At 43.7% G+C, this 14,166-nt stretch overlaps 1 protein-coding gene across 3 annotated transcripts in view; it reads left to right on the top strand.

Annotated features, from left to right (window-relative positions):
• setd1a (SET domain containing 1A, histone lysine methyltransferase) overlaps positions 1-13,337 on the top strand; it is a 52,038-nt gene extending 38,701 nt beyond the window's left edge. For 2 of the 3 annotated variants that reach the window (XM_063191999.1, XM_063192014.1), the window contains exons 18-21: positions 5,527-5,637; positions 8,099-8,218; positions 9,358-9,495; positions 12,338-13,337. In XM_063191999.1, coding sequence (XP_063048069.1) covers positions 5,527-5,637; positions 8,099-8,218; positions 9,358-9,495; positions 12,338-12,511 — 543 coding nt within the window. In that variant the 3' untranslated portion in view covers positions 12,512-13,337. The remainder of the gene's footprint in view (positions 1-5,526; positions 5,638-8,098; positions 8,219-9,357; positions 9,496-12,337) is intronic. The other variant, XM_063192005.1, reaches the window with a different exon arrangement.
• The last annotated feature ends 829 nt before the right edge of the window (positions 13,338-14,166 follow it).

Genomic DNA, 14,166 nt, shown 5'->3' with positions numbered 1-14,166 from the left:
GTACACACGCACACACGCGCACACACACACACGCACACACACACACACACACACACACACGCACACACGCGCACACACACACACACACACACACACACACACACACACACTGGACCTATACAAAGCAGTGCACAGGTTGACTACAACATAGTGGTGAGTTAGCATGTAGACATGCATACACGTACACACACACACACACACACACACACACACACACACACACACACACACACACACACACAGACGCACACAGACGCACAAGGTCGACTACGACGTTTCGGTGAGTTAGCATGCAGGCACACGCGCGCATGCACACGCGCGCATACACACACACACACACACACACTGGACCTCTACGAAGCGGCACACAAGGTCGGTAACAACATAGTGGTGAGTTGGCATGCCGCCATGCGTAAACACACACACACACACATTCTGGACCTGCCAGAGACCCCACACGATGTGGACTACGATGTACCAGTGAGTAGCACAGACAGACGTGTACACACACACACACACACACACACACACACACACACACACACACAGGGCCTCCCTGAGACTGTGCACGAGGTCGACTGTGACGTAGCTGCTGGACCTGCCAGAAGATCACACACGAGTTGGGCTTCAACGCAGCAGTAAGCAGCATGCAGACACACGCGTACACCACACATGCATACACATGAATACACATATATACCTCACATGAAGACACGCACACACAACAACACACACACACACACATACACCTTACATAAACCAGTGTTTCCCAACCACTGTGCCGCGGCACACTAGTGTGCCGTGAGAGATCGTCAAGTGTGCCGTGGAAAATTCTTGTTTAAAAAAAAAATAAAAAAAATAATTCTTATCAGCAAATAATGCCTATATGTCATTATGTAATGTGTGCTATTGACTGGCGTCCTAATCATGTAATAATTCCTTATCACTAGGTGTAGCAGCTGTCAAAAAAGGCAAATGCCGTGCCGTGAGCTCGAGTCAATACAAAGACAGTTACATTTCATTTGGATTTAGGTCAACCGGTAGGCTACTTGTACGTGGGATGCAACGGCACCGATTCCATTGTGCTTGGTATGTAAACGAAACACCCTTCACAAAACAAGAGTGCAGACTATTTTGTTGGCCTGCGTAAGCAAACAGAGAACCAAGCAACATTTATGAGGGAAAAAGGTAAAGGAGAGAACCTTAAAGCTAGCTACCACATAGCTGAACTTGTAGCTAAATCAAAAGTCACAAAGTGGCAGAGACGCTAATATTACCTGCCTGCAAAGCCATTATAAATGAGATGCGTGGACCTGAAGCGGTTAAAGAAATAGCCGAAGTCCCACTCTCAAATAACACAATTTCCAGACATTGATGACATGTCTGCTGACATCGAAAGTGTGGTTTTGGAAAAGATCCGTATCCGTGAGAAATTTGCGTTGCAACTTGACGAGGCTGATATTACATGCGCAACTCCTGGCCAATGTGCGTTTTGTGGATGGAGACGCAATCAGAGAAAGCGTTCAAGCGTTGAACTTGCAAGGCATAACAGAGATTGATATTAAACATGCCTATTCATATTGTAACAGTGAAATCTTTCCTAAATATCATTGCTACTGTCAGAATAAGCATTAATTTCTGTATTCCTGCAAATAGAATGCTTTTGGACAGAATAACAATTTAGTAGGCCTAGGCCTAGGCCTACTTTGAAGTTTATAGCTTCCTTAAGAAGGGACATGTTAAGTGCAGTTTTTATTTGAAAGAGGAAATTTAAAAGATGATTAAAAAAATAAATTTTTGTGTTTATTTGATTGCTATTCAAGACACTTTTATAAGAATGACTATAGCCTATAGCAAAAACCGTTAAGAACAGTCGGCCCAATCTTGGCAGAATGTCGGCACTGTCGGCTGAGAGTCGGCTCGGCTGGAACACTGGTTACCGTGACTCAGCCAACACTTCATAGAACACTGAAAATAACTGTCACTTCATGCAGTAACTGAGCCAACACTCTGCCAACACTGAGCCGACACTGAAAATAACTGTCAGTCTCATGCAGTAACTGAGCCAACACTCACTCTGCCGACACTGAAAATAACTGTCAGTCTCATGCAGTAACTGAGCCAACACTGAGCCGACACTGTCGGCATACGGTAATAGGACCATTATTGGGCCGCGGACAAAGCCAGAATCGGGCCGCGGACAAAGCCAGAATCGGGCCGACTGTTNTCACTCGCGAAAAAAGGATCGGGCCAACAATGGGCCAGATAAACTTTGCTACCTATTGTTAGGCGACTACTATCATTTGTTTTCATTATTTCATCATTTTTGGTTGGTGGTGTGCCGCAAGATTTTTTGAAGGGAAAAAGTGTGCCCTGGCTCAAAAAAGGTTGGGAAACACTGACATAAACACATGCACGAGCACAGCTACATGAACAGTGAAGCGCTGCCAAAGATCCCTCTTTGGGAATTACAGTATTACTGGAATCACTCAGTCTTGGTTGTGGACTTTCCTGGACAGCCCCACACACACACACACACACACACACACACACACACACACACACACACACACACACACACACACACACACACACACACACACACACACACACGAAAGGCCACACACCAAAATAAACCTTTCACTTTCGAGTTCCTCTGTGGGGCTGCGATGTCACGTCAGTATAAGCACCTACTAGCCTGACTCCTGGCCTCCTTTACCCCGCCCCCCTGAATTTCACACACACACACCCACACTCATTACACACAAAGCACCCTTTCAGTTCTGTGTAAGGTCCCTCGGTGACACCACCATGGTAAGCCCCCGACCAGCACCCTGCCTGGACTTTCTGTCCCTTCCCCCAGTTCCAAACGCACGCTACACCACTTTCAGTCCAGCAAACTCCAATACCAACTCCACTCTCACACGTACAAGGCTATAACGGTACAATGTATTGTATTTGTACCGTACTAACAGACCTTTGGTACAGTACAGTGCTGTACCGAACGGTGCTATTTCTTACACTGATGAAATCTCCGACCCAATGTAGCAGTTTCCACTCGCAATCCCCATGTAATAATAAATCACCTTGACAGAGTCTTGAAATGAAAGTTGTGCTTTAATATTCATCTTAACAGTTACAAAACGCACATGAACAAACTAAAATAGCCACTTGTTTCCAAATGTCTGCCGGACAGATTGTTTCCACGAGATCTGAAAGGAGAAATGAGTCTATTGTTGCTAAGGTATTGAATGCACATTTTTTTTTCTGCTTGTATTTTGACGATTTGTGGTGCAATAAACCACGTGCTGAGGAAGAAAATGGTTATGCAATTTTATTACCATATACTGTACCAACCTTTACACCCCTGACACATACCGTACGGTACCATCTACATGACATTACATTTAGCAGAAACTTTTATCCAAAGCAACTTACAAAGAGGACATTCAAGCAAGTGTAGAGTGTGAGGTCAATACAGAGTACAGCTCCCAGTCTCACACTCATCGCCTAATCCTGAACACGACACACACCACCCCCAGTCCCATGCGTGCACGCGCGCGCAGACACACCGCAGCCCTTTCAGTTCTGCTTCAGGTCTCTGAAGGTAGCTTGGGTGAAATTACAGCTGGTCTTTCTTGGGGGGGGGGGGGGGGGGGGGGGGTGCTATTCTCATTTACCGCGCCAGCTTCTCTCGTTCCCCTTTTACCACTTACCGCTTTTCACATGATGCCCACCACGTCACCGTCTCGTTTGATGTCTTACTAACTACTTGTGGGTCATTTTATGTAAATTCACAAGCCCCTCCCAGGTGACCCTCCTCCTCAATGTTCCTGTTATTTCACAGACAGGTACCTTTTGTGCCAACGGAAAGAACACCCTACCTAAGGTTTTAGCACCCTACCTAAGGTTTTAGCACCCTACCTAAGGTTTTAGCACCCTACCTAAGGTTTTGGACAAGGGGCCCTCCAAAGTTGTGAAAAACAATGTTATTCGCTGCTTAAATGTTTGCTAAAGTGTTTCTGTACATGGGGTCAAACACTCTTTTTGAGTCATCAAGTGCCCACATGGTTAATTTGGGGCATGAAGTAGGGGCCACTGTGAAGTAGGGGCTACTGTGGGGTCATTTTGTCCCTCCTATGCTGTCATTTAAGGTCCCTTTTTGTTTTTGGATACAATGTATAGTTCTCAAATATGATGGAACATTGATTGTAACAGCAATAGTGTGCACACTATCCAAGCTCCAAAATGTCAAAACTCTCAATCACACTTTTTAAAAATCCCTTTTTGAATTCTTAATATATCCAAAAATAGTTCAACTATGCTATTTTTAATGGGACACTGTGTGAGATTTTTAGTTGTGTATTTCCAGAATTCATGTTGCCCATTCACTAATGTTACCTTTTTCATGAATGCTTACCACCAGCATCAAATTGTAAGTATTCATTATGAGTGAAAAAATTGCACTTTTCATACATGAAAAGGGGGATCTTCTGCATGGTCCGCCATTTTGAATTTCCAAAAATAGCAATTTTTAGCTGCAAAAATGACTGTACTTGGACCATCCTAGAAAATATTTGTTTATTACTTAGTAAACTTTCATGTAAAGATCAAATTTGCCACCCAAACGAGAGGTACCTGTATGTGCAATATCAGGCAAATTGAAGAGGGTTCCTTGGGGAGATTCTAGGGAATCATGTGAATTGACATGGAATGACCTCATTAAATAGAGAAGGCCTAGTCTGTAATCTTAAAACCAGCCTATCGGTTTCGAAACCTACTCTGTGCCTTGTCCTTAACAAGTTTGTGTCACGTCGCAAGAAGAGTCTCAACTCGACCGAGTTATCGCAGATCTCCTTAAACCTCAGTAGCGTTTGCTTTAGCTGGGCGGTCCAGGTGGTTGCTAAGCGCTGCCTGTGGCATGCAGCGCTGTGGTGTAAATACCAGCGAGACACTTAAGGGGTAAGCCTGATTGATGAACCAGCCCTGATTACTAGACTCAGATGGTTGCTGTTGAGGTTCTGCTGTAATAAAATCCATTCATAACATTTCAAGCTATCCTGCTGACAGACAAACAAACAGACAAACAAAAACATAACCTTTTTGGCGGAGGAGGTAGTAATTATAACCAAAATGGATTACTGTGGTGCAACCTTCAATTCACCCTTGACTTACACGTGCAAATGATCATAATTTACGTAGTAGTATAATATTTAAATATTGACCTTATATTTACCATATTTATGGATATCATAAAATAAGATCATTTGAGTACCATGAAAAGCACTATTCAAAACATATGAATTACTATTGTTGGACACGCTTGAATGGGTCATTTTGTTAACAAAGTAACTGATGGATAAACACTACCAATAATCTATTTGGTTTAGGTTATATTGATGATGATGATGATTGTGATTGTGATTGTGGTCTCAGGGTTCCAGCCACCTGTACAGTAGGTGATGATGGTGAAAATAGTGATAATTATAGTGATGATAATGATGTTAATTATTATTGTGGTTTCAGGGATCCAACCGCCTGCTGTCGGAGAGGCGATCAGAGCAACGGCGCCTGCTAAGTGCCATCGGAACGCAGGCCGTCATGGACTCAGACCTGCTCAAGCTCAACCAGCTCAAGGTACAGCACGGCATGCTGGGATGCCACTGGCCACTGCCTCAATATGTCTACAAGAGCTCCTTTTTAAGCCCTACGTCTAGACTAGCGCTACTTTACACACACACACACACACACTGGAATGAAAACTTTCTGCCATCACCCACCCACTAATACTCCCCATCTTGAATACAACCCGAAACCCATTCTCTCCCCAAATAGTCCGCCATTGAGCTCATACTGTGAGTCACAGCACCAACAATAGCCTAAAAGGCCAACCTAATATAACCTCTCTCCCAGTCTATTCCCAGCCATGTGTGCTGATAAACGCCTATGTGATGCTTAGCTCAGAGATCCTTGCTGGTTAAAGAGGAAACTGGTTTGAAGCAGCCTACACTCGTGTTTATTGTCCGCTGCTGAGACTCAATCTTTTTTTTCTTCTTCTTCTTTTTAATAAATCCATTGTTTGTATACATGCCAAAACAGCAGAGCGCAGGGAGACAAACAATGCAGCTAGCAGCAGGTTGTTTACATTAGTTCAAAGCTCTGTGCTAGGTTATGTTGAGTGCATGATTGGAGATTGTACAGCCACTTTGGGCGTGGATCAAAGTATTATTTTCGGTATTTGTTTCAGATGTTGAGATCTTGCCTTCATCGTTACTTTGTAGTCTGTGTTTTATTTTCTTTCTTTCTCTCTCTCTCTCTCTGTCTCTGTCTCTGTCTCTCTCTCTCTCTCTCTCTCTCTCTCTCTGTCTCTGTCTCTCTCTCTCTCTCTCTCTCTCTCTCTCTCTCTCTCTTTTGATTTTTGAGACATCTGGCTTTCTGTTGTCTCCCACAATAATCATTAACCTGTGAGCAGCACCCAGACATAAGAGTTCATGCCGGGGTTGGGGAACAGAGGAGCTATTGAGAAGGCCGTAGATTACAGGTATCAGTCGGTGTGCCAAAGCGCAGACTGCCAGTGAAGGCGTTTTTCTGAAGAGAAGACATTTAGTTATCACATGCTTGCACATTTTAAATATTGTGCAAATTACATACATACTAATGCTATTGTAATTGGGTTCAACGTGTTGAGTATGTGCAAATGCCAGTCAGTGAGACATTGATGGTGAACCTTCTTAGCTGGTTAACTGGTTCGATATTGAATGCTCATACAGTGAACTTCTGCCCAGTAACCTTTGTCTTGGTTTCAAGGGAGTAGTACAAACATTGCTCATCACGACTCCATGTAACCTTTTTGTACGATTTTTAGTTGTTTATTTCCAGAATTCATGCTACCCATTCACTAATGTTACCTTTTTCATGAATACTTACCACCACCATCAAATTCTGAGTATTCATTATGACTGGAAAAATTGCACTTTTTATACGTGAAAAGGGGGATCTTCTCCATGGTCCGCCATTTCGAATTTCCAGAAATAGGCATTTTTAGCTGCAAAAACGGGCCATACTATAAAATATTAGTTTATTACTTGGTAAACTTTCATGAAAAGATCAAATTTGCAAATAGGCAACTCAGTTTCAATGAGCAGCATAGTTGCAGTACCTTTTATGGCCATTTCCTGCACAGTGTACCTTTTTAAAAAAGTGTAAACAAAGTAGTTTAACTGCTATTACAGAGCTACTAGATAGCATTGATGATGAACCAATTTAGAGGAAATCGAGCATCGTCTTGGTCTTGGTCTAATCCAAACATGACATTTTGTTTGTGGGGCAAGTCAGTGCAACCTTCATACATCTTGATAAGACTTAGATGGGACTTCTATTGGGAATGCATTAGGCGTGTAGTCACACTGTTTACCAAACATGCGAGAAGGCTACGTTTTCGGAGCAAGTCAGTGTGTATCCATGTGCAAGCAAGCACTCTTCGCCCCTTGACGAAGTTTCAACGACCTCCCTCCACGACCTTCCCCCCGGTTCACAAATCACCCACCTCATTGAGCCTTTATCTATTCATAGCCAGGAAGTTTACTCAAGTAGTGCTCACTCACGTCCCGGAACACTGATGTAGAACAGTGAATAGACGTTGAAAACGCACGTCCACTCCACAGGATCACAGGAGTCCATTAGTCTGTAGGTTTTTACCTTAAATGGGTTCCAAGAAATCGTCCCTGGTGCTGGGTGAGTCTGTGAGACATGTAGTGTGTGTCAACCAAAGGTCATTAACCCCTTAAGACACGGACCCTGTTATAAATGAGCGGTTAACAGAATGCCAATGACCAAGTTGTAATGTATTACTAAAGGCCTTGTGCACCGTCATAGCGGTGGAGCGCTATGGTCGTAACATGTTTTGTTTTAAGTGACTATTTCAACGTTCCGGTAGTGGAACAGTGTGCGCTAAGGGGCTACGAAGCCAAGGTTGGCGGGGAAGATTAAATAAATGTTTTGCAAAGCTCCAAGACCATACAGCTGGGGACTTATCTCAGGAGGATGTTAAGCCATGTCTATCTTCTGTGTGTGTGTGTGTCTCTGTGTGTGTGTACAGTTCCGGAAAAAGAAGTTGCGTTTTGGACGCAGTCGTATCCACGAATGGGGTCTGTTTGCCATGGAGCCCATTGCGGCGGACGAGATGGTCATCGAATACGTCGGCCAGAACATCAGACAGGTAAACCTGCAGCCTCAGCCAATCACTATAATACATTGCGTTAAGCCCAGCCATGGCTCAATCGGCTGGGCACTCAACTATTACACCGGCGACCAGGGTTCGATTCCGGTCCGAGGTCATTTGCCAAACCTTCCCTATCTCTCTCCCCGCTCATTTCCTGTCCCTCTGTAACTATCCTGTCATAATAAAGGCATAAAAAGCACCAAAATATATGTATTAAAAAAACATTACATTACACTTAGCTTACGCTTTTATACTAAGCGACTTACAGGATGTATGGGTTAGGTGCCTAACTCAAGAGTACCTCAGCCATGGGGTGTGGTAAGGAGTCGAAGGGTGGGATTTGGACCTGCAACCATTTAGCCACGGCTACCCAATGTCCTACCTTCACATGAAGAACAACACACTGCCAATTACAATACCCTGCCTTCACATAAGGAACAACATAGAGTCCAGCACACAAACAGTAATCACACTTCTGTGCTGTACTGTACATACATTAACGCAACAGATGTATAAATGATGTGCACTTAAATCAACTACAGAAGCATTTAAATGCATAACGCTCAAACAAAAAAAACAAGCAAAAAGAACAACAATGATGGACACAAGTTTGACTGTAACAGGCAATTACTACTCAAGAAATAACACCCTTCATATATACTGTATAACAAACACAAACCCATGAACCTATGAGTAGGGTAGGATGTGGATAGTATGTGGAAGCAGTAAAGCATATGAGTTGTTAAACGTGTAACACTGTTCATGCACTGTATGGGAGCTTTAACTCTGTTTGAACTTAGGATGTCTGGACTAGCATACGCTGGTTTTGATCTGAAGATGAATCATTGCACTTCTGTTATTGTCTCGCTTCCATGTGTCTGTGCGTGTGCCTGTGTCTGTATGTATGCATGCATGTCTGTGCCTGTGCCAGTGTGGGCTTGTGCATCTGCATGTGGGTCTGTGCTGGAGTCTTTGTGTATCTGCATGTGGGTCTGTGCTGGAGTCTTTGTGTATCTGCATGTGTGTCTGTGCCAGTGTTTGCGTCTGCATATGTGTCAGTGTGCTTCTGTATCTGCAAGTGTGTCTGTGTCGAAGTGTGTTTGTGTTTTAACCCTTTGTGATTTGTGATCCCGCAGATGGTGGCTGATCACCGTGAGAAGAAGTACGCACAGGAAGGCATCGGTAGCAGCTACCTGTTTAGGGTCGACCACGACACCATCATCGACGCCACCAAGTGCGGAAACCTGGCTCGCTTCATCAACCACTGCTGCACGGTGAGTCGCCCCCACCCCGCCGCCCTCCCACACACACAGAAGCATACTTTAATACTTTAATTTGCGTCTCACCACAGAGGACTCATAACTGAATCACATTACATTATTATGCTACAATACACTTATCCAAAGCGACTCAGTTATTTGCAGGATATTGGTTACAGTGCCTGGAGAAATATGAGGTGAAGTGCCTTACTCAAGTGCACGTCAGCCATGGATAGAGGTGCAGGGAGAGGTTAGGCTAGGAAATCATATCATGACGGCCAGTAAGGATTGGTCAGACACATGTAGGCCTATGCAGTACATTACGCTGGTGTTTAAGGGTAAGGCTTGTCAAAGGTAGACCTGCATCATGGCTAATGTCAGCATGTTTAGAGATATTGATGGCACCTCCTCCAGATTGCTATGCTACCACACACACACACACACACACACACACACACACACACACACACACACACACACACACACACACACACACACACACACACACACACACACACACACACACACACACACACACACATTGAACCCTAGCACACAGGCTTCCAGGTGCACAGTGTGCTCAGACATGTCCTTGACTGCATGCCTATCCCTGCCGAGCTCTCTGTTGCAATCAGGTCAGCTCTCATATCACTATCGCATGTCCTCTTAAGGTCGCAGCCTTATCAAGGTCAAGTGTTGGTTAATGTCTCCTAATTTGAGTTCATGGGTGAGAAGTCAAGGTCACACATTTCAAGTCCAAGGTCTACATACCGTTCCACACCTAACCAGATCTACGTCCTACTGGCCGTAAATCCCTAATAAAAAATACACACTTTTATTGGCCTGTCACATAGAGGTGCTCCGATCACCATTTTTTGGGTCCGATCACCGATACCGATCACCAAAAATCTTTATCTGCCGATTACCGATCATTGCCGATCACAAAAATGATTTCCTATTTTTTTAATAGCCTATTAATTATCCTTATTGAATACCATTTCTGCCCATAAACCAATCAATCTTAATTTGCACATGTCTATTATTAGGCTATTATTATTATTATTATTATTATTATTATTATTATTATCTTTCAGAATAGTGTTGGTAATACAGTCTACAGTATTAATCAATGTATAAGTTATTGCATAGAATAACTACCGGTAAACTATTTAAGATTGAATTGAAACTGAAACATTAGGCCTACATCAAATAGTCTTCCACATACGAGAAAAAAACAACCTGTCGCTTTAAATGAGCAGCCTCGTGAGGAGAGCCCCTCCCCTCTCTGTCACCGTCCACAGTTGCAGTGCTCCACTACCGTTCTGAATCTCTCTCTCAAGTTTTAACCACATCTGTCGCCGTTTGGTGTTTCAGCGACTATCAAACTAATCGACTGACTGCCAATTACAACTTTGAAAACAATAATTGACATGTTTGTGCTGACAACGTGAAGTTGTCGCGTGCTGACCAAGGCAACTACACAGGTTATAACGTAACATGGCTCACTGGCGAGTACTCAATCGCAAATTACATTGTCACTCAGGTAAACGGCGCATGGATCGGAAAATCAGATCATTGTTGATGCAGATATGGTTATGAATGGTGGAAATGAAGGGGGGAATGGCGAAAAGTTATAGACAAGCAAAGATGCCTTCTTTTGGTGCAGTTGCAGCTGTGCAGAGCCAGCGCCTACATGCAGCGCCAGGTGTAAAGGCAAATGGTTGCGTGAGGAATTTAATATCTCTCGATCGGTTTATTGATCGGCATGTTTTTCCGATCACCGATCAGGCTATTTTTGGCCATTATCGGCCGGTCATGATCGGCAGCCGAGCAATCGGAGCACCTCTACTGTCACACATTTTTTACGGCTTGTTGGTTTATTGGCTCTTTTGAACGATTTAATGACTGCAGTCACTACCTCACGCTCACACACAAGTTAATGTTTGTAATATGTTGTATGCTGATGTGTGCAAAATATTTGATCTGTCTTGCTATGTCTATTATGTCTATGTTAGTTTTTTGGTAGGTATGTTCCTGGTAAGGGTGTAAAATCATGGCCTTCATGGCGATTCAATTCAATATCAATTTCTTAGGCCAATGATTTGATTATTTTTGATGCTTAAGAATGTTCCACGATTCCATTCAATTCAATTCAGGCTTGGTTTGTGTGCAAAAGTTAAAATAAATTAACAAAAGCAGAAATATCTGCTTGAATTTTATTAGAAGAACATTGTTATTACTCTCACAGTATTATTATTGCTGCATGAGCAAAATAAAATGAGTGCAGTAATAACAAGAAAACATATTAATACAACTAGACACGACAATCAGATCAGGTTTACAATTGACTTTCGCGAAAGGAGAGAGAGTGAGATGCCTGGACAACATTGTCCTTACTTGGCGTCTTTCGTCTCTCTGTCTCTCCTCCCATGAAGGTTGCTTTTTAATGGAAACACAGGGATGGAAAATCATATTACAGCACATTGTTTCTCATCCGAGGCAACATTTAAATGTAGCATCCTAACCACATAGTTCCCTGGTGAAATCATCTAGGGTAGCAGAGTGTAATACAAAAGGAACAGACAGAATGAAACAACATATAAAGAAACAATTATACAAGATAATAATTTTTCTACACAAAAGTAACAAGAAAACCGATTAATGGACTCTCTTATGGATGTATCGATTCATTGAATCGCCAGCTGTAGGATTGATGCAAATGGATGATTATCTACACCTCTAGTTTCTAGACACCATATCCCATTCAGACCAGGAGGCGCATAATGCTACTCTACGGTACTGTAGCTATCTTTCTTTTTCTTATCCTTTTCTTAATCTCTTTCTCTTCCTCTCGCAGCCCAACTGTTACGCCAAGGTGATCACCATCGAGTCCCAGAAGAAGATTGTCATCTACTCCAAGCAGCCCATCGGCATCAACGAGGAGATCACCTACGACTACAAGTTCCCCATCGAGGAGAACAAGATCCCCTGTCTGTGTGGCACCGAGAACTGCAGAGGAACCCTCAACTAAGGGGGAGAGGGGAGGCCACAGGGACGGGGGTGGAGACGGACACAAGTGTTACCGCAGTCATACGCACACACATACTCTCTTGCTCACACACACACACACACACACACACACACACTCAGACCAGATACCCATCTTCCCTTCCCCTGCCTGGTTAGCACTGCCTCGCAGCATTGAGATCACGCCCCCCACCCTCCACCCCTTCCAACTTTCCAACTCGCACATCCACCGTAAAGGAAACGATCTCAAAAACAGGGAAAAAATGAAACTGTGCTTCTCATATTCTCTGGCCTCAGGCTACTCAGCTGCTGGTAGAACTCTGACCGAGCTGCAGACCTCGTGCCCTTCCTCAAGGCAAAGCCACACGCCTACTACAGCTACAGCCCCCATGGCAGTTACAGTGTCGGCCTCCGCTTACGTAATGGAAGCTGAAGTGGTCAACGCACGCAATCACCCACTCGGACTGACTAGTGACGTGTGTGTTTGTGCGTTCATGCGTGTCGGTGTGTGTGTGCGTTCGTGTGTATGTGTGTGTGTGTGTGTGTGTACAAGCAACACCCGACCCAAGAAGGGGCCTCTTGCGCAGTTCATTTTTTGAGAGGGGCTCGGCTCAGCTCGGCTCGGCTCTGTGTGGTCTTCTCTTCCAAAGGGTCCCGTGATACCAGAGAGCTGACTTTTGCTCAACAAGAATTTCATCCCAGTCCGGCTTCTACAGTTTCTTCTCTTCTTGCTGCAGTATTGGATGTGTGTGTGTGTGTGTGTGTGTGTGTGTGTGTGTGTGTGTGTGTGTGTGTGTGTGTGTGTGTGTGTGTGTGTGTGTGTGTGTGTGTGTGTGTGTGTGTGTGTGTGTGTGTGAGAGAGAGAGAGAGAGAGAGAGAGAGAGAGAGAGAGAGAGACAGATAGAGGTTCAGCTCCCCAGTGTTCTTATGCCCTTTTAATGTTTGCGTTCCTCTGTTTTGTGGGGTATTTTTTTATCCAATTATATTATCGTTATGCACTAATGACCAGATTTTGTCTAAACAGAACAATGCCACACGCTGCTTTCTATAGTTCTGTAGCCCAGTTAGTTAGCGGCACACCGGAGTATGTTTTATTCCCACAGACAGATGTCTTCGTTGGCTTTTTAAAAAATTATTATCATTTTATTTTTGATCTTGTTTTAAGTGCTTACACCTCCGAGCGCACAGCTGTCACAGGGCAGAGTGATACATAGCAGGCCCAAGGGCTGTTGATGCAGACAGCATTTAAACGCTGGCTGCTTTAAAGGTACATTTTCGAATAATGTACGACATTTGGAGAGGTGAGCACAGGTGTGTTCATGTTCAGATGTGAGTTTGTGACATAGTTTTAAAGTTTTAAGGGTTTAATCTTCAGCATTATTAGTAGTTTGATGATCCCATCCCTGCACTCCTCAAGGGTGTTATTGTTTGCCATGAACTGCGATACACACACATTAAAAGGTGTGCGTGTGAGAGAATGTAGTTTCCCCAACGCCTTCAGTAGTACTGATTTTGCATACTTCCCTCTCAGTAGGCTAGTATTTGAAATTGCTTCCACTCCCAAATCGTAAAACACAAGTTTGGTTTTGTGCAGGAACAATATACAGAACAAGTAACGTTGACTTTCATTGATGACAGTGAATACTAAGACTAGTAGAT

Source organism: Engraulis encrasicolus, chromosome 2 (genome assembly GCF_034702125.1).
Source record: "Engraulis encrasicolus isolate BLACKSEA-1 chromosome 2, IST_EnEncr_1.0, whole genome shotgun sequence".
NCBI classification, from domain to species: domain Eukaryota; kingdom Metazoa; phylum Chordata; class Actinopteri; order Clupeiformes; family Engraulidae; genus Engraulis; species Engraulis encrasicolus.
The sequence above is the reverse complement of the archived record's forward strand: the minus strand, read 5'-3'. Positions and strand labels throughout refer to the sequence as shown.